The following is a 25,708-nucleotide window of genomic DNA, read 5'->3' as shown; positions in this document are numbered from 1 at the left end:
GGAAGGACCAGGTGGCTGCTGTTGGTTGTGTCCTAATATCACTGAGTTACAGGTGCGCTTAATTGAATTTTCTTACAAAAGAAATCCAGCTATTACAGAAAATTTCAAGGGCAACTCATGGGGTTGTCAGCCAGTATGAAAAGGACCAACAGAACTGTTCATTTGAATGAATCACAAAATACAGATGGCATCATTGACTAAGTATATATTTAAACATTTTCTGACCAGGTAAAAATATTTTAGGGTTTATCTTTTCTAGCTAAGAAGTCTTACACAGGCCATTAATACTTTGAACTGTTAACACCAGACTGTTCTAGCAATCCTTTTTGATAACTGTTAATACTAGTTAGAGGGAATTTGCTCCAATCAGAATATGTTGGAGAAATAAAATTAATACCACACTTTGGAAATATACATAGGCAAGGACAGTATGTCACATCCAATTCCATTTTAAAAACAAAAATAATTTTAATTAAAACAATTTCTTGGCATTGTTCAAAAACATAAGACTCTCTTTACAAAAGAAAACTTCTCATCTTGGTTTTTAAAAAGGCAAACCAGTAAGCTACATTAGACAGAGGTGATGGACAGCCTTAGCAGCCTCATGAGAAATGTGTCTGCTTTATTACACAGATAGTTAGTTCCTTCAGCTGGAGCCTGGAGTCGTGTATTTGTTTTATGCATATTGGGTCTTGTTGTATTACTTGGCAGGAGCCTGTACTCCCTTGAGTGAGCTGTGTTCACTGGTCAGAATACATTCCAGTATCTGACATCAATTCCATTAATCACAGACAGGCATGAGTAAGTGACTGATAACTCAACAGTGAACAGTGCCTGGCTATGCATGGTATTCAGTGATAAGCAGGCAGAGATCCTCTAAATTCAGGACACATGAAATGCCTCTTAGAAAAGGATAAAGTCTTCTTACGTCAAACAGGTAGTACATGATTACTAACACTTGTAGTGCTTCGACCTTGAAGGAATTTAGATGAATTTCCACATGAAGCCATCTTCGTTATTTCTTTACTTATTTACAAGTGATTGGCCACTTAGAATGAGTCTGGGGAATATTTCATAATTGTACAGCACAAAATTTAGTTCTAGATGCAGCTAATACATTTACTTTCTCAAATGTCCTAGTCTAACAGTCTATAAGCTGCTCTGTGTGATACAAATAGCTGTCCTGCTGAACATGACCACATGGTGAGTTCACTATGAATCACTGAAGAGGCTACCCTGTGAGATGCTTTTCTACTTTTAACTGGACATTATATAAGCTTATAATAGTTTATTCACATAGCACATCATTTTTAACAATTTAGGATTTGTATAACTGGGAAAAGTTGGCTTCAATCATCATTAGTTCAAGTCTCAGAATTCAAATTGCACTTTAAATTTGTATACACAAACATTTTACTTAAAAATGATTTTAAATCTTAAAACTTGAAAGAGTAGCATAGAGATTTCATAACCTACTTTTATTCCATTGTATTTCAAATCTTTATGCATCAGGAAGTTACAGAAAGCACAACCTATCCACACTTATTTGCTTCTTGATACAATCTGAACCAGCAGACATGGTTTTTCTCTTATATTAAAGGCTGCTTTCTATTTAATGATTGGATTATAGGCAGGTCACATACTTTATAAAACCATGTCTAAAATTTTCATTTCCACTCTATCCAAGAAGCAAAAATTTGCAGTTGTTTTCAAAGGTAACAACTGGAGGTTTCCGTACTGGAAAATCAACTACATACATATGTTGTACAGAATGTACAAATGTACACACTGGAGAACTCCCTCCGCAAGACATCACTCAGAGTCCACTTTCAGTTTGAACAATCTCTTGGGAGAACCAGTGACTCAGTGTCCTCCTGATCAGATCACAAGTCAAATTAACTTTTGTAAAGGCAGTTCTGATTATGCTGATCCAGGTAATGCAGTGGTGGCAGGTTGGATAAAGGTAAGAGTTTGCTTTTGTTTTCACCAAACGCTGTCTCACTTGATTTAGGAGGGCTTGGGAAGACCCAGGAATTATCTTCCAGAGAATTTCTCCCATAGGAGTTGTGCTCCTGAAAGTCTGCACCATCATTAGGAACCAATCTCTCGTTATCTGTCCATGACTGAAGAACTGCTTTGTCTGAGAACACCTTTCTATCTCCTGGGAAAGGGGAAGACGGAGCATAACAAGTGGCTTTGCCATTTGGTGACAAAGGAGGATGTCTTTTGTAAGTTGCAGTAAAATTTGTCAAGTGCAATTTCGTGCTGTCCCTCCCGAGGTCTTCAACACATCCTACTGGGGTACAGGCTAAAAAGAAAGCATAGCTGTGTGTCAGTCTTCTAGCATTTGAGATTGTAAACATATTATATACCAGTTTTACAACAGACACTAAAATTAGCATTTCCAGTTTAGTATGACCATTGGGAAACTGATTTGGAGATACTTAAGAGATCTAAGTTCTGAGAGATCACGTATTTACTGACCCTGAGACTAAGGTCATTCACCAACTGCTTTGTTTGCAAAATGGATGTCAGAATTCTTTCCTGCCTATGTCATCCTGCTGATAAAGAATCTGTATGTTGTAAAAAGGTATAGCCTTTTTTTTTTAAAACAAGGCAAAAGGAAGAAAAGTTCTTGGCCTTTAATGTGGCTAGTGAAAGTTTTTAGACCATTTTAGTGGAAAAAATGTGAAGAATTAGTGGGTTTAAAATATATTCTTTTGCTTACTGAAACTTTTCAATGGGAGAGGGTTTAAAAAGTAACTTACTTTTTAAGTATACCTTGGATTCTTAAGAGTCGAATGAAAATTTAACATGTACTCAAAGACTTCCGTGGATAAAATAGTTGAAGTAAAATCTATAAGTTCAATTTCTTACAGCAAATATAATAGAAAATATAATTCTGCTTTGGTCAACAAGCAGATCAACTTAAAGAGTAAATGAAAAGGTGTTTCATACACACAGTGGCTTAGAAAAAGACTGCTTGGAAGTTAATGTTTAGCCACAGCAGTATCCTGCAACAGTAGCCTCTTCTATTCCTCTCAACCTGCCATGATTGAAAGCTGTATTTTTTCTTAACCTAAGAATGACTAACAGTATCTAAGGCTTGGCTCTATGCAACCTAATATTTTATGTGTGTGTGTGTGTGTGTGTGTGTGTGTGTGTGCATGAGAATGCAGGTACACACATGAGCATGAAGGTCAGAGGACAAGTTTCTGGAGTTGGTTCTTTCCTTCCACTGTTGAGTTCCAGGTGCAACAGGTCCTCAAGCCTGCAGGCGGGCTCTTCCACTTGCTGAGCCATCCTGCTGGACCAACCAACTCATGTAATTTTAAAAGAAACAAATGGAGACATTGGGTGATGGGTGGAAGGGGATGAATAGAGTAAAGGAACTGAAAGAATAATGAATTCTTCTGTAAAACAGTGATGGACAGGTTATGGATAAGTGAGCCATAACCCAGTCTGCTTAAAACAACGAGCTGTAGGGACTGGTGACTGCCTAACATTGTCCAGGGAAACGTTCTAGTAAACGAGAGTGCAAAGGCGTCAAAAGACTGTGTCATCAGTAAAAGGAACACAGGGTGGGAAGAGCTGTTCTCCTTTATTAGAACATACTATTTAATGATGTAAGTAGTTATACTGACAGCATACTCAACAACAGCTGAGTCCCTGTAAGGAGAAGTCTTACTTCTGCCATCCACCTATGGTATTGTCATAAGTAACCTTAGCAACTGTGACAGTAAGGTGAACCACAAATTGAGCTGTTTGCTCAAAATCACATTAATTTGCCTGATTCTTTAGTACCCAACTCCACAGAAATCAAGAGACTTTGAATTAATCCCCCCCCCCATGTGAAACACTGTCTCTTACAAACACTCCTGAGAATAGTTACAAAAGTTTTCTTGTTCTCCTTTAGAACAGAGATGTAAGTAACAATTTTAAATTAGGTGATGACCACTTTTCAAAGTCACACCACATTCCTTTGAAAATAAAATTTAAGACATCAGACATATGCTGTATGTTTTGGATGTTAACCTATCGTGTTGGGTGCAAACAGAAATTATTTCCTAAGATACAAAAACAGCACTGGCAAAAAAGTACCCACTACTAGCTAACACAAAACTCAAAGGCTTTAGTTAAACATTGGCTTTAAAAAGAAAGCAATGGCTGAGTGGGTAATCCCAGCACTTGGGAGGCAGAGGCAGGCAGATCTCTGAGTTTTGAGGCCAACCTGGTCCACACACACATGCATAGGGGGTGGATGGCGGGGCCCAGGAGAGATACTATTGTTTCAGGACAGTCACGGCTACATGGAGAAACCCTGTCTGAAGAAAACCAACCAACCAGCCAACTAACCAACCAACCAATGCAGTGGGAAATTTTGATTGAGTCTGCCTTCAAATCAGAGGTCCTATAAGGAAAAGAAAAGCTTATAAAAAAGATATCAGGAACTAAATGAGTCAGAGTTGTTTTAAAAATAAAAAGCTAGGTCTTTGGTATATTTCATAGTACTGAAATGGAACTTTGGAGCTCTTTTTAAATATATAACTAAATCTATCTATATACTTGTGGTAAAAGGCCCCTTAGCACAAACCTAACACCATGGCCTTACATAAGCAACACTTGGCTGAGAAAAGCCACAAGGGGAAAAGAATATAGTACTGAAGAAAAACCACCAGCAACACCTTCCATGTGAGGCTGCCCAGCTAGAGACTGAGGCGGAAGCAGAGCATGGGTGTGAGCGGGCACACGGCTACAGTCTGGCTTATCAGCGTCATCAGATGAGACTAAGAGAAAGCAGCTAGCGGCTCTTCAGGCAGTCTGGCTGGAGTCAGCATTTCCAGCCAGCAGTGACTTGCCTTTCTTGACTGCAGCTGAGGCTTTCAGTTTTCTTAGTAGTTCTGCTTGCACTTGAGTCACCAGGTGTAAGTTAGACATCTCCCTCTTCAGTTCCCAGTATGCATGTTGCATATTATCACTGAAATGGAATTTTAAAAACAAGTTACACTGGGCCTTTTTATGGATAAAGGGCAACAACTTTATAATACAAACAGGTTTATATTTATACTTTGATGGCAATATAAATGAAGCTAAAAGGTATTTATTTGGAATGTTGTTAAGTGAAAAACCTAGGAATAACACTGCTCTGATTTCAGGAAGTAACTACTATATTAATCAGATCATGAATAATACTCTGACCAGTGAGTTTTTCACTGGCTCTCTCAGAACTAAGGATTGATTTTAGCCAATAATGTGCAGTGCTGTTAATATAATTAGTAAGGAATATGCTTTTCCTTTTGTCAATCTGATCAAGAATAAAATTGCATTCATTCATGTATGGTCTTTGAATTTGTCTTTATCTTGGGATTGTTTTGACACTGTGAAATGAAGTGGTGAGCAGATACCCAAGACCACATTAAGACAAAATTGAGGTTTCATGCATTACATTCTTTATGTCTGACTGGGCTGTCTCATACTGTTGGTTCTAAACCAATGTGACATGACAGCACAAGACACGAAGAGTCACATGATTCCCTAATGAAGCAGCAGCTAGAGAAGTGGATTATAGGAAACAAAACTTCAAAATGCCTTTTCAGAGTTTTACAATTAAAAGGATATGAAACAGTTTATAACTAATTTTAAGAGCTTTTATTTCCATTAAATCCTCAAGGCTCATGATTTTCTTTAGGTTCTTAATTTTCAACTAAATGAACTGGAATCCTCAGCATATATTTTATTATACAGTAGTATTTGAAATAAGAATAACTGACTTCATCGTATCAGAACAACCGCTAATATCAGAGAATGTTAAGTGATATAAAAATAGAACTAAACAAACATGCTTAGTTCCTTTTTTAAGTTTTGTCTATCTAGTAAACAGAACTTAAACTTCAAAGAGATAACCTTGAGATCTGAATCTAGTATTAGTTACAGAAGCAATAGGTATATATTAAAACAAATAGGTCAAATTATGTGAGGTAAAATTTTACCTCTTTTGACAGAATATTTCTACCCAACCACAGACTATAACTGTTATAAACGTATAGCAAACTAAATTGCGTTGGAGAAAAATCTAGTATTTTAAATATTTTGGTTAAGCTTTGGTATATTTAAGCAGATCTCCTTTGGAGCCAGTAAACACTGGATCTGCTTTTTACAATGACTGTTTCATAGTGAAGTCTGCTTTCATGGTGTAATTTTGGGCATTCAGTGTTTGTCAAAGGGTCACTCATTCTAAAGCAGCAGGTGAAAGTGTTGTACACATGCTAACTCAAGTACACAGGCATGAATAATACAGTTTGAAATTAGTTTATTATTGTTATAAAATGGTGAATCTGTACCTGACTTACAAAAAAGAAAATACTCATGATAATACTTGGGTACTCAAACACCAAGTACATGTAGTCACTCAAAATAGCTAGACAAATAAAATATGGCGATAAAGATATTAGTATCAATACCTTGTGTACATTTAAAAAGTTCAATTTAATTAAGATATGTTTAAAAATTAGATAAGATAGAACTATATCATCAACTACCCTTCTATCCTTTGCTCAAGTATTACCTACACTAAAACTACAAATTAAAAACACAGCTATGATTGGGCAGGAGAAATGGCTCAGTAGTTCAAGACTGCTGGCTGCTCTTGCAGAGGACAAGGACTCAGCTCCTAGCATCCAACCGCTTGCAATTCCACTTCTAGGATCTCACACCTTCCATGGCTTCTATGGGCTTCTGCATCCCCATCCCTATCAGCCCATGCAGGCTCCACAACATGCACATAAAGAGGTAGTTTCAGATACCTTACACACTGGCAAGTGACCTGAGTCTTAACTCCTGCAACCAATGTGAGAACGGAGATAGGAACTGACTCTACTAAGCTGCCTTCTGACTACCACACAGGCTCTGTGGCACACGTCCACTCTGCCACCCCAGTATATAAGATTACTACTAATTACAACTCTTCCTCTATGGATAACAAAATAACTTCAGTTGTTATTACCTTAACATCAAAGTCTTATAGTGTTTAAAACGTGTAAAAATGATTGGTTATTCTATGCATGTTAAAACCATTAAAAAAGAAATGAAAAGGCAAGTTCTCCAGTTCTTAGCAGGGCTCCACCCACCCCCGTGAGTACTGGGTGTTCTGTCCAAGTGTTTGCGACTACGTGGGCTGCATACCATTGTACCCTATTTCTTCTTCTATGTATCTTCAGTTTTATCATTTTTGTATAAAACTTCAATTTTATCAGAAATATTTTCAGTATACCTTTTTCAGTTTTTCCAGAAATTTTTTCTATATTTTTCTTCAAATTCATCAGGGATTTTTTTCTATATTCAATTTTATCAGAATATTTTCTGTGTATGTCTTCAATTTTATCCTTGTTTTCATAGAAAACTTCAATTTTATCTCAAAAATTTCAATATATTTCTTTAATTTTTTTCAGAAATTTTTTGTCTTCAATTTTATGAGGAATTTCTTCTATCTTCAATTTTATCATTTTTTCATATAGAAATTCAATTTATCTGATTTTTTAAATATATTTTTTCACTTTTTTCAGAATTTTTCCTGTATTTGTCTTCAATTTTATCAGAAATCATTTCAATGTCTTTAATTTTGTCAGAATATTTTCTAATAATATTTTCTTAGAAAAAATCTAATCATTTTTAATTAGAAATTAAAACTTTAATTTTATCAGAAATGTTTTCAATATACCTCTCCAGCTTTTTCAGAAAATTTTCTTTTCTTTTTTAAAAATTATTTATTTTTTTACACTCCAGATTTTATTCCCCTCCTGGTCCACCCTCTGACTGTCCCACATTCCGTACCTCCTCCCTGCCCCCATCTCCACAAGGATGTTCCTATAACCCCAATATCCCACCAGACCTCTAGACTCCCTGGGGCCTCCAGTCTCTTGATGGTTAGGTGCATTCTGACTGAACCCAGACCTGGCAGTCCTCTGCTGTGTATGTGTTGGGGGCCTCATGCAAGTATAAACCTGAACTTGCTTTAAATGACCTAAAAAAATAATGTTACGAATGTGGTTGCCTCTAAACAATGTATATAGCATTGTTGAGTACTAAAATTTACATTAATCAAATTGTGAGCCCTGAAAAGCAATAATTATAAAACATAAAAACATAAGAATAATTACGGTTGAGCATTCATTATATACCAGGCATAGGTGCTTCACCCATTTTCTTGCTCCAGCCTGACAAAATGGCTGTGCTGGCAGGTTGTATGTCAATTTGACACAGGCTGGAGTCATTGGAGAGGAAGGAGCCGCTACTGAGAAAATGCATCCCTAAGACTGGGCTATAAGCAAGCCTGTAGAACATTTTCTTAATTAGTGGTTGATAGGGGAGGGCCTGCACATTGTGGGTGGGGCCATCCCTGGGCTGGTGATCCTGAGTTCTATGAGAAAGCAGGTCGAGAAAACCAGAGGAAGCAAGCCAGTAAGCAGCACCCTGCTATGGCATCTGCATCAGCTCCTGCCTTCAAGATTCTGCCATTTGAGTTCCTGTCCTGATCTTTGATAATGAACAGTGATGTGGAAGAGTACGCTAAAGAAACCCTTTCCTCCCCGAATTGTTTTGGTCACTGTGCTTTATCACAGCAACAGTAACCCTCATAGGACAACGGAAAATCTCATTTTGCTCATGAGGAGATAGGTTCAAGAGTTGGCTCCACTCCACAAGGTCCCTTTTTCAAAGCGGTGGTACCTGTCCACTGCCCTTTTAGGGAACCATATTTCTTATGGGCATTGTCATTGTATCCACGCCAAAGGACCTGTAAAGTGGTTGATTGTCCACGCAAATATGCTTAGTTCAAGTATAAACTTTTACCCCTCTGACTTTGGTGTTATGAAACTTGTCTACATCTCAAGCAAGCATTACATGCCCTGTTTAGAAAGTATTGTGTTGTCTTTTATTGAATGACACTATATAGCAACCTTTTCATAAAGAAATGAATACTCCCCATGTTAAAAGAAAAAGCTACTTATCTGTATGATTTTACTTTAGACATAAATAATTTTCTTTAGCATTTGAAATTCCATAAAACTACATTCCCTAAAAGCAGTAGTTCTAAACCTGTAGGTTGTTACCCCTTTGGGAGTCACACATCAGAAGTCCTGCATAACAGATATTTACATTACAATTCATAACAGTAGCAAAATTATAGTTATTAAGTAGCAATGATATAATAATTTTATGGTTGGGGATTACCACAACACAAGGAACTGTGTTGCAGGATATTTGAGCACACTACGAACCCTGAGATTGTGGTGTTTACTGGGGGAAAAAACGGTTTCTGATTGTGGTGTGGTTTTAGCCTTAGCACACACCTTTAATCCCTCTGGCTGAAATACAGGCACATTCTTAGTACACACCTTTAATCCCAAACAATGAAGGTAAAGTTACTTTGTAGAAGGAAGCACAGTTTGAAAGTGATGTCTAATGGAGTGGCAGACAATGAGACAAATCCTATTTGACAGAATAAGATCTGCCCAACTCTCCGAAGGGGAAAGGGAAGCTACTTTAGGGGCAATGCACAAAGAGGCAATAAGGTGGTTTTATTGGGACAAGTGAAGACGGACAGGTGAAGACAGAATGAGCCAGAGAATGAGGAGCCAGAAGATTAGAACAGATTGCCAGTTAGTATAAGGCCAAGCAGAGCAATGTTAGAGGCTGAGAGAGAGAAGGCAGACTAAATCAGTCCGTTTGGAGAGGAGCTTGAAGCACAACGGCTGAATTGAACCAGCCAGCCAGAGTTTAGAAAGAACTAGAAAGGGTGAGCTTATTCAGCAGTAAGTTTCAGAGGCTGAAAACATTCTAGGTAAGATTGTATAAAGACTAGAAATTTCCAGGACTAGGCCTAGGTTAGCAGACAAAGGCAGTAAGCTTCCAGACAATTACTTCAGGAGAATAAAACATACATTTACAGAAGTGTATTAAAGGGTTGCAGCATTAGGAAGGCTGAGAAGCACTGCTTTGAAGGAACTAAAAATAAAACATGGGATTTGCTACAGGATTAAAAGATGTGTACTATGACCAGTTGTGATTTCTCTAAAACAAATGTCTTTCAGATATTTCTGACAGGCTGGCATAGCAAGTAAGGTTAAGCCTGTTGGCAAGTAACTGTTAAATCATTTTTATAAATAAACAGTGATCAGAGATTACAGCTGCACATATAATGCCTGCTGCTTCTCAAGTTAAACCATATTAGAAAGGTAGAATGCACTCAGGAGACCTGTGGTGAAGGCCCTGGTGTGGAACATGCTCTTCCCTCGACAAGCTCGGCCTGATGACATCTCTGTCCTGCAGAATGTCTTCCTGAGATGGACCCTGTCATGTGTTTAAAAAGAAAACAACAGTAATTATTTCAATGTTTTTCAGTTCTTCATTTACTACAGATGTTTCAACATTCATAAACTATAGCCACAGTTGTATAAAGTATAAGACTAGATTTTATACTCAGTTTTAAAGAGACATTGCCACCTGTTCCTGACATGTCTAACCCACTTCCAGTTACCTAAGTGTTCAAGCTTTAATGTCCTATAAAACATGTCTCATGAGTTTGGAATCCTATAAAACATTCTTTTGAAAAAATAAGAAGGGTAACATATCTATCACATTACTGTTTAAAGTACGTCTGTCTGAATTCTATGGGAAAATGGGAATTTCTGCACACAAACCAGCAAATATTGAACAAGCATAATTTATGATAGCATAAGTTTCATCCTAAAGAAATTTCTTGCATGTGCAAATATTTTGATCTATATTTTCAAAAACAATTGATTCCAATTTAAGAAAATGTAATTATATCTTAAGTAAAGAACCCATGAACTCTGCTGGAGCAGCACTGTAGCTTGATTTTGTTTTGTTTTTGTGTGAACTGTATATGGACACACTGGTTTAGAGGTGGAAACTGTATCAGTTACATACACTATTATTATTTTAAGGCATTGTGCTACATTAGACAAAGAACCATTTCCAATGAATGTTGCAGTTTTCTGGTGATTTTCACAGGCCCTGTTCTCATTTTCTTCAATGATAACAGAATTTGATTTGGGGTTTGGCACAGTATTACCAGCCTAAGACTACACTTCCCAAACTTCCTTGCAAGGTGTGGCCTTGTCAAGAAGTTCTTAAAATCCTCACACCCTTTAAGTTGTTTATATTGTAGGTGTGACACAAATAAACACCTCCAAGCCAAACCAATGCAAAAACAAAACAAAAAAACCAACCTCAAACCCCAACACCTATAAAAGATACTTTTTAATCTAATATATTCAAGATCTTCTGCATCATACTTATTCACAATGCACTTTTACTCAAACATCAGTCTCACAGGTATGAATTAGTCTCTAAGCAGGAACTGCTGGTATAAGCTGAAAAACAAAATTTTACTATTCGGTATTACTTACATGACAAATTACAAACTGGGCATATTATCTCGCTCCCGCAGTCCCAGTACTTGGGAAATGGAAGAGGACTGCTCTGAAGTCAGGACAGCCTGGGCTTCGGAGTGAGTTCCTGGGTCAACTTGGACTATGGAGTGAGACTCTACTTCAAAAACTACCATAAATGTAGGCATCCTTGGTATTGTTCTTTACTGTTCGCCATAAGAAATAAAAGTTTCCCCAGACAGCCTTTAGTTTTTTGTATCATTAATTAAAAACCATGTTCCTTAGTGTATACTTAAAACACACATTTACTGGAAATGTTCTTTAAAGCCAACAGTATGGAAATACATTTTCCATAAGAATAAGAAAATATTTTATACCTACTGATAGTTCAGAAAAGTTGAATGTAAATCATCAACAATAAAAAAGTATTGTCAAAAGGACTGTCCCCAACATGCAAAGATTCCTCATGGCAAATAAGTAGGCTGCACTATTTTGAAGGCTACACTCTTAGGAATTCATTTCACGTTTCACAGGTTCCTGCAATACAGCTTTCCTAGTGCCTTTAATATACTGCAAAACACTAGGATTCCACATGGGCTATTTATTTTGAACCACTGTTTCTTACACTATTTTGGCTGACTTTGAACTCTCAGAATCACCTGTTCTGAATGTAAATGGCTAGGATATAAAATTGGAAAAGCACCAGCAGAAAGGTCTCTGAAATGCTGACCCTACTAACAAGAAACTCTAGTAGACAAGTTTGCCAATAATTGAAGCCAGAATGTTCCTGGTATGACTACAAGAGATGTTGTCACACACCACAGAAGCTACCCTAAAGTAGGTGTCACATAATGTGTTAGCATTTTAAAGTATGGCCAGAGTAGATACAGACAAGTTAATAATGTGAACATAGACTTCTTTCATTGGCTCATTCTTACATTCCCATATCCAATAAGATTCTAACCAGATCCAAAAGTACATAAAACATCATGGTTTTAAGTTGGAAACCTTGAAAAAAAATGTCACTTCAACTATTTTTAGTTTGTTTCTTGATCCCGGTTGTGGGCTTTTCCACGTCACAACCTCCTGCTGTCAGTAATACACACTATGAAAGGAAAGCAGACACTGCTTAGTTTTTCTCACCCTTCAACATTCCTCCCTTTATCTCACATAAAACCCTTAAAAGTTTCCTGTTTCTCGGAATTAATGTCATCATCAGTTTAAACTGGTAAAACTTTAAAACATTTCCTGTACTTTCAATAATCTGCTTCTATGAACTGCTAGCATATGACAGATGTAAACTAAAACCATATTTATTCCCTAGCACCACCTAGTGGAACAGAGAAAGTAATAAGAACCATAACTTGACCCTTCATCCCCAGCAGACACATCTAATACTCTAAACAAATTTGTTGGCTTGTTTTAATGTATACATTGAATATACTCTGTCCAGGTACTACACTAACCTCTCTATAAAATCCATAACTTACTGTTTATCAAGAGAGGTGCTCAAAGCCTTTAGAAATAAATTTCCTCAAAGTTAAAAATGACATTCCTATTTTCTATATTTAATAAAATCACAATAAGATAGATTCCCATAATCACATAGTACTGTTTCTTACTCTACAGTAAAATATTCTATGCATAAAATATAAACATACTTTATGTATAAAAGCTATCAATTATTTCATGGAAAGTGTAAACACTGACAGTTACTCAGAGCTTTGCAGTGCAATCTTTTTGTCCAAGCAGCTATTCTAAAGGGGACTTGTTAGTGGCTATGGTAAAGGTGTATGGAATAGAATATTGGAAGTCTGAAGAAGTGGTGGTGTGTGGCCAACTGAACGCTTAAAGGTAGGGCAGTAAAGTTCTGTAGTCAAGTAATAAACACTGGCTTTAACCCAACCAGATAGCAATTGTGTGGTGTTTTCCTTTCTCACATCCAGAGTTTCCAATATGGGTGCTCACTGTCTAGGTCAGGTGAATCAGACAGATAGAAGCAGAATGCTATAGATTCTTACATGAAGCTCATTCTCAGCTAGTGGTCACTGATTAATGACAGTAAGCAGCATTTAAGGCCACCTGGGATATGGGTACACTGAGGATGGCAAGTAGCCCCACTTTTAGATGGTGACCTCCACAGGAACAGGGCCAGAAGTTCTCACTCAGCAGTGTGCAAGGCTTTTGATGGGTGAATGGTTGAACTGAGGAGTAACTGGCTTTAATTAGTTAAAATACACAAATGTAAAATATTTTTGCTCTATTCTCATATTCCAGTTTCACCTAAAAACTTGACTACCCCTCACCCCAGTAGAGCATCAGTAATCAGACTCCTAGAGAAGAACTAAGAGGCAGGCATACTACAGCAGCTGACTTGGCAGACGGTTTTGTTGTTGAGTTTCCTAATTCAATCTCAAGCTGGCTAAAAACTATCACTCTTCTGAAAAGAAACAGGCTATGCAAGCTAGGCTTCCTTTGTGGTGAGTGGTCTGTTGTTTTGCAAGAATTCTCTACTGTTGTCTCCTGTGTTCAAGCTAACCAAATTGTTAGATAAAGGGAAAGATTAAAACTAAGTTCTCTTCAAAATTTTCAGACACATTCAAAACAAGAGGAACTAGAAGGAAAACAAGTTTGAAAAAAAAAATAACTTGAGGCAGTTTGAATATGAATGGTCCTCATAGGCTCATCTACTTGAATGCTTGGTCTGCAGTTGGTAGAACATTTGGGAACATTTGGGAGGTGTGGCCTTGTTGGAGGAGGTGTGTCAATGGAGTGGGCCTTGAAGGTTAACAAGCTCACGCAGTCCTGGGAAGCTATCTTTTTCTTTCTACCTTGTATGTGTGGATAAAGGTAAGCTCTCAGCTACTGCTCCAGCACCATGCCTGCCTGTCTGCCTACTGCCATGTTCCCAGACATGAAGATCATGGGCTCAAGCCTTGTAGAACCAGGTGTCCAAATTAAATGCTTTCTTTTATAAGTTGCCTTGGTCATGGTGTTTTGTCACAACAGAAAAGTAATTAAGACACAACCCAATATACATTTGAAATCAAATCTTAAAACTATATTCTGGGGTAAAAGTGAATGTACAAAACATATATTAGAAGCAACATGATAAACATGATTTTTTCTGGAAATGAGTCTATTCTATGGTTATAATTAATTATAGACCTATGATTTAGTACTTAGTTACAATCCTATATATGCTGCACAAAGCACACAGATGTCCTCCATTTATTAACAACGTTCAGGTACCGTCTGTTTGGCTTTCTGTAGCTCTGTTCTGAGCTCACTACATTCTTTCCTCAGTAGTTCCAGCTCTTGTTCCAAACCATGGATCTTCAAGTCACAGCTTAGCTTTTCCACTTCCCAGTTGGATGAGGGTGGATTTAAATTCCTCATCACTAGAAAAAGGATAGACAACAAAATAATTTTGTTTTTTATAGCAATTACAGTTCCTAGGTGACACTAGTAAAGATGTCAATAACTAACTAGCACTAAACATGCATAAGTACGAAGGCTCAGTATCACCTACTCCATCAAAATTGGAAATTTGACCGACAGGTCTAGAATCATTGCAAAACAACTGTACTCATAGACATCTGACTATGAGTTAATACAGCTGGATCCTACATTATGTCTGACTCACTCCTTATTTCTCCATCTTTGAAAAGCTCCAACCATTTTCCTGGAAAGGGCTCATATTCATTTTCTGCCAGGTTTCTCAATAGTTGATTCTTTTACTTAATTAATAGGACTGTTGATGGGAACAGGACTAATATCTCTAACTCCCAGAAGACCTTTCCATCTCAGCATCTCATCTGCACATTTCATCAACTTTCAGGAAAAAACAAAAAATTAAGAGTCTTATTGAAGCTACTTCACAACACTGTAACTGTGGGCAGTGAGTTTAGTAGGATAACTTAGGAGACACCATTGGGGTGAGAGTTTCAGTACGGATGGGGTTTTATGTCTCTCCTCTACTTCATCATACACTACCCCTGAATAAAAACATCACAACTCCTGTAGGAAAAGTACAATTTTCAGCTAAAGAAAAGTTAACAGGATATTGTATGAAAAAAAAGAAAAAAAATGAAGGCTCTATCATACAGACATAGGGCACTCATATGGATGTCACACAATGGAAAGATGGATCAATTCAATTAGAGTCTCCATAAACAAGGAAGCGGCGTACCCTGCTGAGTCTCCACCTCTGTTCTTAGCTGCAGAAGTTCTACTTCTTTAGACTGTAGCTGCTCAGTCAACACTTTCAAAGATTCAGAGTTGTCTTTATTCTAGTTAAGTAGGGAAAATGCCAAATAACAGTCAATAACATCTCAATTTTTGTTTGTCTTATACCTTAATTTTTAGGTCAATGCTGAATAAATCTCATTCTAACTTTTAAAAGATGGAAAAATGAACCCTAATTCTTTTTGTTTCTTAGGATATCACTGCTCACTCTATTAAAAGCTTAACAAAAAAACCCCAATAATTAAGTAACAACCTTGTCATGACTTTTTTCAAAGTAAGTTAGTGATGTTGAGATGGCTTTAAGTCCTTAACATGCGTAAGTATTTAAATCCTTAAATTCTAAGTATTCTGTATATTAGTGGTAAATATAATTATTAAAAATTTCCATATACCACAAATATTTTTAATTAATAATTGTTTAACCCATTATTTTAATTCTAAGCCTCTTGCTAAACATAACAATTAAAATACAAAGTATTATATTTCAAATCAACTTACTATCTTTTCCAATTTGTTCTTCAGATTGTCTCTATCAATGCACACCTCGCGATATGCATGGTAGGCCTTATTCACTTGTTCTCGTCCCACAGAACTTGTTTCTTCATCTACTCGAGCTCCAACAAGCTAATAATAGTATAAAATTAGGGGAGAAATCTTCAGTGGGTATTGTGTAGAACCAAGTCAGTCCATCCTCAGATGGCTCTCCATCTTACTCTAATCACTATAATGCAAGGATAAAGCTTACCTTTGGGTATAAATGACTATTTCATTGCCACACAATTTTTATTAAGAAGACAAATAATATAGAAAAAAGGCAAATACTTTCTCTGTTGCTCAGCAGTAATCTGTGCTTTGTACTGTCTGCTTTATAATAAACTTAATCATTACACTATAATACAGTATTAGTGTCTTATGACATGTCTGGGTATTTCCCAAATCTACAGTATCTAATTTCTATCATCAGAAAAGTATCAAATCAGACTTCTTAAGGAACAGACACGTTACTTCATTAAACCTTACATTCCAAAACCTGAAATTAATAGGATTGATGGTTACAATGTACAGATTTTGTATGTTAGTTTACGTACTAAATTCCATGTTTCTATTTAATTTTAAAAGCATAACAATTAGTTGTAAAGTTACCTTCAGTAATTTACCTTAATATATGACAAATATATTTAGTTACTAAGACAGAATTAGTAAGAAACTAATACTAATAATAAATGACTTCCCTTGTTTTTCTAACACAATAAGCAAATTAAATTCTACCAACCCCCTCCTCAAGTTTTTAAGTATAGGAAAACCCCTCTCTTTGATTGCTAAGAACTCATTTCTTTTACCATTTGTGGAAGCTCTTGTTTTTGTAAGATACAAATATAAATCTGAGTTGAAGAAATATAAACCAATTAAAATCTTGCAATGCCATAAATGGGCAACCAAGAAAAATTCCAACATATAAAATTAAGTTTAAGTCTGATGATTTAGAATGCATTTAAATCACCTTATATAGCATTCAGAAATGGAACACTAAGCATAGAAAAATACATGTCATTATTAGCTCAAAGTATTATTCCTACTTTACGAAAATAAAAATAAAAAGAACACAGAAGTAAAGGTTCTAGTCCTGGTGAAGAGCTGGTTGTTAAATACAGTGAAGCAATGTCAAAGGTTTCCCCCGCCCCCGACCCCTGATAGTTTCCTTTACTAGTATCTTATTCTTTTGTTTTGACTTGAAAATTCCAAGTTACATATGTATAGTGGGACTGGGTGACAGCTCAGTTGGTAAATTGCTCACTGCAGGGCCTGAGTTCAATCCTCAGGTAAACAAGTAGGTGTGGTGATGTGTACTTGTAACCCCAGTAATAGAGGCATAGGGAATGGAAGATCCCAGAGGCTTCCTAGTCTAATTAGTAAGCTCTATGACCCAGTGAAAGATCCATTCTCAAAACAGAACGTGGAAAGCTCCTGAGGCACATCAGGCTGCCTTCTGGCGTTTAAATAGATGCTTGTGCACCTTACAAAACCAGAACAAAATCAAACAAACCAAAAATAAAAGAAAGAAAGAAAGAAAGAAAGAAAGAAAGAAAGAAAGAAAGAAACAAACAAACAAACAGACAAACTAGCATCAATACATAGCAATGACAGTAGGCATTCTGAAAAAAGGAAAAGAAAATTTTTGGAATACAACATCTTTAAGTTGTTAAATCCTATTCTATAATATCACTGAACACATGGTATGGCTGATGCGGCATAGTCAGTTTAATGGAGAAATATTTAGAAATTCTTATTCTTGGAAGACCGTTTAAAAATTTTTTTTAAATTTTAAATATTTGGAATTATTTTTTATGTCAAAAGTATAGTCAAATGAGAGGGGGAAACTACCTTTTCTTCCAAAGCTCTTATTCTTTTCTTTAAGAAGGAGTTTTCTTTTTCTGAATCCTTAAGTCTCTTCTTGATGTCTTCATAAGCAGTGACCAGAGCAAAATGTGAAGCAACAGACTCATCTCCCGGATACGCTGAGAGTGGTGTCAGTGTCTCCCTTCTTTGGGCCTTTTCATGGTTCAGGATGCAGATGTCATCTTCTACCAGTGTGTCCATGGCAGCTATGGAGAAGGAAGGGATGACGTTACTCTTGGTCAGTGAGCACGGGAGGATACATTTACAATGTGAATACTGAAAGTCACTTTAATAAAAACTACTTTCTTTCAGAGGCAACACAACAGAGTTGCTACACAGGCACAACTATCCAGGGTCAGTTCTGTGTGACTTAATGGGAAAGCTAATAACCACTTTTATAGTCTAAAGAATGAAAAATTAATATAGACAAACACGTAGAACTATGAACAATTAAAGTTCTATAAAAGTGTGAAAAAAGACTGTGAGTACTGTTATATGCCCTTCCCCCAGCCTTGAGCAGGCCTGAGAGACCTTGCTTACCACAACAGACCAAGTGATAAGGGTCTATGTCACGGCCTGTGCAAAATGTTGAGGCCCGGGCTGTCCCGTTTGGCGGCCACTGTATCCAGGCCCAAGCTGCTGCTCCGGTCCGCGGGTCCGGGTTCAGCAAGAGAGTGAGTGAGAACAGACACAAAGAATGGAGGCCAGAGTGTGATTCAGTCCTGTTTATTCTTCAGTCTCTCTTCCTAGTCCAAGTCCTCCTAAGTCTTGAGTTCCTAGTTCCTAGTTGTACTCCTTTTGTTCTCTTCCGAGTGTCTAATGTCTACTCCTACTCCTAGTGTCTGAATCTCTATTACTCCAAATTGTTCTCTCTAGAGCCAAGTGTCTTCTACCTAATGTCAAGTAATCTGTTACTTTCTCTGTCTGCCTCTATCCTTTTATATGTCTCACTTCTAAGCCTTTAATCATGCCCTTAGGTCTTGTCTCTGATCTCTACACTTCTAAGTCACACACCTTTAATCTCACACACCTTTTAATCTCAAGCACCCAAGGTATCTAAACCAAGATTATCAGAGTGTGCTCAGCTGTTGTAGGCTATTGTAATCCAAGTCTCATGTCAGGGTATATGGCTCAAGATGGCTGCAAAGCTGATAGCCGCTTTCTGCTAAAAGTCGGCCCCCAACAGATCTAGGTGGAGTTACCCACCTTGGCTGCACAGAACACAGAAGCAGAACTGCCCCTGGGCTTGCCTTGAGACATCTCCAAACTAGAATGGATTATGGATTATCCCACCCATCTCTGGCTGAAACCAGGAAGAGTTGTGGGTTGGGCCTTCCCCTTTAAATTGAGAGCTGAACATTAAAGCTTGGAGCCTTGATCACAGAACTTTGTCTTGGCTTCATCTCTTCTCGCCCTCCGACCCTTTCATTCCCAGCCCCCTTTCAGGTGAACTCAGCTGACTCATGGCCGCAGGCAGCTTCACTGTTCAGCAGAAGAGCATTTGCCACACACGAATCAGGCCCTAGGCTAGAGCCCTGGCTAAATAAAAGTGTCATATACTATTTTACCTGAATGAGCACTACATATCTATTATTATATACTATATGATATATAGTGCTGTGATAGAGACTAGTTTTAGGAGACATAAAACCAGTGCCCAGACTATTCATCTGATTTAAATAAAAATCCTACCCCAAATGGATGGAATTTATTGAACTGAGTATCTTCTAAAATCATCTAAAACCAAACACTAATAAACCGCTCTACAAAGGCAGAAAGAATTGTAAAGAGCTGAGCTTCTGCATTTTTGTTTTAAACAAAGTTTTAAATAATTCAATTGTGATTTCTGTATTCATTTTTAGCATTAATCATATCCTAAGCAAAAATACAAAATAAAACCTTCATAACAAAGTATGAGAGACAGGCGTACAGAAAAAAATAATCATTACACTGTATAGGCAAATAACATATCTGAAAAAAAAAATACAAAATGCTATGTAGCCAGAGGGATGGTTTTCAAAGAAGGTTCCAAATGACATAAGTTCACTCTTGCAAGTGAGGAGGGCATGCTGACTATCACAGTTAAACCTTTACATTCTGCTAACTTCTAGCATGTGAAAAACTTTACAGACATGAAAAAGTGTGGGGAGAGAGGAGCTGAAAGAGGAATGACAGGAGATAAAGATGTAACTGGACATCAAGCGAGATGATCCTTAATGATGAACAGGGTGAAAAATTTGGCCCTTATTCTGCAAAATCAAAAGATAGCCCAGACACAACACTTATTAAGAAAACTCACAACTGTTATAGTCCCCAAAGTAGTAGTGTAAATGTTATGTACCTTTCAGAGGTGGGGCATTATGGAAAGTCATTGAAAGCATATCCTCAAAGAAGACTCTTGAACCCTGGTCCAGTCTGCTACCTCTTTTCCTAACCTCTGATGGGAACAGTTTACTCCTCAGAGACCTGCTATGAGGGGCCACCCATTTACCCTTGCTAGAGGCTGAATGGGACACCAATCTTAAGACTTGTAACTTCTAAAATTACTAAAGGTGTTCCCTTTCTTCGTAAGTAGCCCCTTCATAGTTATTTACACCAGCAACACAAAATCCATTCATATAATCACCAATGAACGACTTGGCACTATGCTGCTTAGAAGCATCCATTTAAATCTTCATGACTATACTATGCGGTACAGAATCTTATTAAAGTCTCTTTTACAAATGAGAAAATTGGGCCATAAATGTAGCCAGGTGAGATTAGGGTGCAGCAGAGGCTGTTTGATTTTAGAACCAGAACTAGTAATATTTTTCCCTCATAATGAACTTTTCTTTAGAAAATCTTATATTCATCAAGACCTTAGAGAATGGGTGGGTAGCTCACATCTGTAAGCACAGCACTTGAAAGACTGAGGCAGAAGGACTGCCTCAAGGCTGCTGGGCTATATAGTGAATTCCAGGCAGTCTTGGGGTAGCTACAGTATGGAACCCTGTGATAAAATGTATTTACAAAACCAGCCAGCTGGCTTTGAAGTTTAATTTTTCTGGATAAATGGAACTATATTTAAATGGATCAAGCTAATGCTAACATGCAACATTTAAGAAGCTTGTTCATAACTAACTACTCATAGATAGAAAATATAGTCACTGGAAATTACTGCACTACTGCTGAAATTCAGTGGGAGAGCATTTTCTAGCATACAGAAGGCTCTGGATTTAATCTCTACCAGTACAAAAGAGAACCCCAACACTCCTACCAAAAAATAAAATTGACTGAAAGACTCAAATTTTTTACTGGTTTACAATTCACTTTCAAAATTTAATCAATGTAAACATATTCTCCAAAGACAAGCTTAATTGGGTCCCTCTCTGTAAAAGTAATTTTAAAAGTGGCAGTATCTCTTTACCCCCAGCTAGCTTCTAAATGATTGAGACTATTAGATGTATTTAATCAAGGTTTACTACACAATACCCAGACAGTCATTGATCTATTTTAATCCTCTAACCTAATCTGGCTACCTCCTGGCCAAAATCCCAAGGATACTTGCATTTTAATATTGGTCTGTCTCTCTGGGCTTCAGGTTTGTTCTCCCATGATGTCTCCAGGACACCTTCGTCCCCTGGCTAGCTGAAGTCCTGCCCTGTTCTCTCTTTTGCCCAGCCACTGGCTGATCAGCTTTTATTGACAAGTCAAAGAATAAATAGGGAGCAATGTTCACAGAAACTTAAAACAGGAGATATTTAGAATAAACATGACAATGTCATGTCTGGATTGCAACTAGATATGGGGACAGAGAAATCAGCACTTGATAATAAATAATACATCGGTAATCTTTGCACAGTGCACAAATACATTATGTCTACACCTCACAACTATAAAAGCAGTAATGAAGTAGTAATGTATTCCAGAGAATGCTATAAACAAGTTTAGTTCTTTTCAACAGCAAGAGGACGGTGGAAACAGTCCAACCCAGTGTTGGAAAAATAGAGACTACTGCCTAGAATTACTTGCTGTCCTGGTAAGAGTATTATGTGGTTTTACTGTAGATCCATGTAAATCAGAATATCTGGGTTAAAAACTTCAAACTACACTCTATAATAAGTATTCCAAATTATGTTGAGTCCCATTCTTACTTGAGAACTATTATCGAGATGCAAAAGAACTAAAGAGAATTACATGATTTATAGAATTCAGATTATAACTAGTGTTCTTGACCATCTACAGGCAAGGCTAGTTTTATGTACTCAACTGGTGACCACCTAACTTTTGCATGAACATAGTAATAGTTCATGAAGTATTTCAACTTTATCATTTCATCATGACAGGAATGGCTTCTGCTTCTTTAAAAGGGTTTCCTAAGTGCCCTTTTTAATGATGCCAGCACTTAAATCTATGTGCCTTTGTAGCTAAATGCTTTGTAGTTCATTAAGTGTCCAAAAACAGTATCAGATATAGAATATGAAAAATGTCAACTTTCGGCCGGGTGGTGGTGGCGCACGCCTTTAATCCCAGCACTTGGGAGGCAGAGGCAGGTGGATTTCTGAGTTCCAGGACAGCCAGGACTACACAGAGAAATCCTGTCTCGAAAAACCAAAAAAAAAAAAAAAAAAAAAAAAAAAAAAAAAAAAAAAAAAAAAAAAAAAAAAGAAAGAAAGAAAAGAAAAGAAAAATGTCAACTTTCATTTTTATGGCTCTGACTCACAGACTGCCGTTAAGCCTAGAGATCTGTTTTTATGGCCAAGCAATCTTAAGACTCAAGTACAGTACCAAGAGCAGCCTTCTTTCCACTTTTAAACAAACACCTATGTTAAATGTTGTTAATAATTACTTTCTGACAATAAAAACCAGCTTCAATTCAGAATGTTAGTGTCATTAAAGTTATGTTGATCCTATTCAGCTTTTTAAAAATCATATTATTTGACTCAGTAAGCATGGCATGCTCTGCTACCATTAATGAAGCACTTCTGGTAAAGGCACTTATATTCTAGAAACTGAGCTTCACCTTAGTTTTTTTCTTGAGGATGTCTCACTGTATAGCAGTGGCTAGACTAGAATTCAAGGAATCAGTCTGCCTCTGTCTCCCAAGTGCTGGGATTATTAAAGGCATATGCCACCATCTCTGACTTGTTGTTAAGAATTTATTAAATCAATGTAAAAACACTAAAATGGGTAAGCACTCTTTAATTTACAGGCGAAGTAATTAAACTTACAAATAAGTTGCCAACTTCAGAGCAAGCACAGCTCTTAGAATCTGTAACTGGGTGCCTTGGAAAGCAAGCCCAGTACTTCAGAAAAGGGGGAAGGAGAAAGTCAGAATAAGCAGCTTAACCCTTTCCTCCTGTTAAGTGAGGAAGTGGAAAACTCAATGCTTACATGTCAGGGCTTTCCATCAAATCACTGACATTCCCATGACAGCACGCTGCCTTTTAGATATGAATGGAACTCTCACATTTACATGAAAACGTTCATTTACAAACCCAGGACATTCACCACAATGCAGCAATTGAGTGAATAATTCCAATAATTCCCCATTTAAGACGATGGAGTGATCACTATCAACAAGGTAACGAGAACGATTTTTTTTAAGAACAAGAAATGATACTATGTTTTAAGATTTTGTTCAATCCAACTTAAACTTCAAACGGGGGGGGGGCTTCTTCTGTATTTCTAGAGTAGAAATATGACCCCACTATGTCAATGTTTTTGATCATCAAATGGCATTTTGTTCTGATTTCTAGTAGCTTCCATGGGTATTTTATCCCACTTTTGAGTTTTCCGAGTTCCTTGCGGGAAGGACCACAGTGTTAGCCTACCTTGCAACCCAGCCGGAAAAGGAGACTGAAACACACAAGTTAGACTGACGGTCACTCCCAGACGCCACCGACACTACCCACGTCCCTCTTTCCCCCCTCCGATATAAATGCAGGAAATAAAACTGAAAGCGTTCCCAGCGAGTCAGAGCACGGACAAAACTTGATCAAGCAGTCCCCGAGCAGAAAGGCTAAAGAAGAGCCTGTGGAAGCGGGGCTGTGGGGATGGCAGGGACCAGCGATGCTAGAGTGGGCCGCTCTGTAGAGCAGAGGGGCGCCGGGGACGGAAAATGACGTGCGTCTGGCCAGGCGACAGCCACCAGGCCCCTCCTGGCTGGCTGCACCGTCCCGGCGAGCGCGAGCGATGCACTCACCCCGAACCCTGGCTACGTAGGGCGGTCCCCAAGGCCACCGGGTTTCGCTTCCCCAGTGTTTGGAAGCCGGCTGAAAACAAACCGGGTCGCCAGGGGTCACCACGGGCTTCCGGTTTCCTCGAAGACGCCGCTGCTTCCCCAGTCAAGGTGGCCGTCACAGGTGCACCGAGGGAGTCCCATGTCTTCCGCCGCGGCTCCCGCAGTCAGGGGCCGAGGAGGTCACAGATGAGCCGAGCAGGGGCGGCCCGGGGTCGCCGGAACAGGCCGGTTACCCAGCAGCACGAGCGCCAACTCCGGGGCTGCCGGAGCCCGCTGCCCCGCTCAGGGGCGGCGAGGCCTAGAGCTCGGTTCTAGAAGGGTCTAGGAACGCCCCGCCGCCCACAAAGGTGTCGCCGCTGCGCACAGGCTGTGTGCCAGCGCAGCGCGACGAAACCGGAAGCCGGACCTGAAGCCGATAAGAGCGCCGCTAAGCGGCGCTCTAGCGGGGCGGGGCGTACTACAGGTCCCATGAGCCTCTGCGGTAGGCTGAGGCGCACTACGAGTCCCGTGAGTCTCCGCGGCAGGGCGTACGTACTACCAGTCCCAGGGGTCCCCGAGGCGTGTGAGGCGTCGCTCCCAGCCGCAGGGAGGCGGAGTGGAGCTGAGAAAGCGTCGCAGGCTGGCGGCTGTTGTGCTGAGGCTCGCGTTCTGGGCGCCCTCTAGCGCTTTCTTTCCGCTCAGCGGCCACTCGGATTCCGTGAGGTGGGTCCCTGCTGTCCAGCTTTGAGGCGCTGGTCACGGTGGTGCTAACACAAGAGCTGATGCTCGTCTGGGGCCCCTGGAATCCACGCAGGCCCGGTGTTTCGGGTCGCACGGCGGTCTCCTTGGGAATCTTTTGAAGCAAGGTGGCTGTGCATTGCCCAAGGACCCTCACGACTCAATTGGGGTTCCAGGATGTTCTTACATGTAGCAGGAGAGAAGGGGACCATGGCCAACTCTTCACTAGTTCTGCCGACCTTAGAGTTGTCCCCTCTCTTGGTTATTTCTAGGTAATAATTTTTCCTCTTTTTGAGGCAGGGTCTTATGCATCCCAGAATGGCCACAAACACACCTATCTATCTGGTGTTTCTATCACCAGGTGAAGAATTTTAGTCATCTATAATTCTCGCTGTCTATAGTTAGCTAACTTTTTTTTTTTTTTTTTAATTGGGACAGGGCCTCAAGTAGGTCAGGCTAGCCTCAAATTGTAATCTTGGGGGGGGGGGTCACAGACAAAAAAAAGACCACAAGTTATAGATTATTTCTGATTAGCTGTGAGATCCATAGTTATAGAAAGTTAATATTAATTTACTGACAACTAGGACGCTCATGTTTCTTGGCACAATGCTATTTTGTCAACTGAAACCTTAAACTCTGTCAGTGTTCTGTGTAAGGTCTTTGAGTATATAGTATTGCCTATGGTTGGATACATATTTCCCCCCACTGGAGT

At 38.6% G+C, this 25,708-nt stretch overlaps 2 protein-coding genes across 7 annotated transcripts in view; one reads left to right on the top strand and one right to left on the bottom strand.

Annotated features, from left to right (window-relative positions):
- Window positions 1-443: 443 nt before the first annotated feature.
- Azi2 (5-azacytidine induced 2) lies at window positions 444-24,723 on the bottom strand. Of its 4 annotated transcripts, XM_076917298.1 has the most exons (9): window positions 24,241-24,639; window positions 18,042-18,262; window positions 16,158-16,283; window positions 15,604-15,703; window positions 14,664-14,812; window positions 10,253-10,347; window positions 4,860-4,978; window positions 3,188-3,304; window positions 2,120-2,308 (listed from the first exon to the last, which is right to left on the bottom strand). In XM_076917298.1, exons 2-8 carry the CDS (start codon window positions 18,255-18,257, stop codon window positions 3,201-3,203), a joined length of 909 nt encoding a protein of 302 aa, XP_076773413.1. In that variant the 5' UTR covers window positions 18,258-18,262; window positions 24,241-24,639; the 3' UTR covers window positions 2,120-2,308; window positions 3,188-3,200. The 4 variants fall into 4 exon arrangements, with proteins under 4 accessions (XP_034339787.1, XP_034339785.1, XP_034339786.1 ...); XM_034483896.2 differs by lacking the exon at window positions 3,188-3,304 and having other exon boundaries at window positions 444-2,308; window positions 24,241-24,723; XM_034483894.2 differs by lacking the exon at window positions 3,188-3,304 and having other exon boundaries at window positions 444-2,308; window positions 24,323-24,715.
- The window catches only part of Zcwpw2 (zinc finger CW-type and PWWP domain containing 2), an 83,055-nt gene continuing 82,061 nt past the window's right edge, over window positions 24,715-25,708 (top strand). For all 3 annotated transcript variants that reach the window (XM_034483897.2, XM_076917299.1, XM_076917300.1), the window contains exon 1: window positions 24,715-24,981. The gene's annotated coding sequence lies outside the window, so the exon portion shown is untranslated. The remainder of the gene's footprint in view (window positions 24,982-25,708) is intronic.

This window comes from Arvicanthis niloticus, chromosome 21, assembly GCF_011762505.2.
Source record: "Arvicanthis niloticus isolate mArvNil1 chromosome 21, mArvNil1.pat.X, whole genome shotgun sequence".
NCBI lineage: Eukaryota > Metazoa > Chordata > Mammalia > Rodentia > Muridae > Arvicanthis > Arvicanthis niloticus.
The sequence above is the reverse complement of the archived record's forward strand: the minus strand, read 5'-3'. Positions and strand labels throughout refer to the sequence as shown.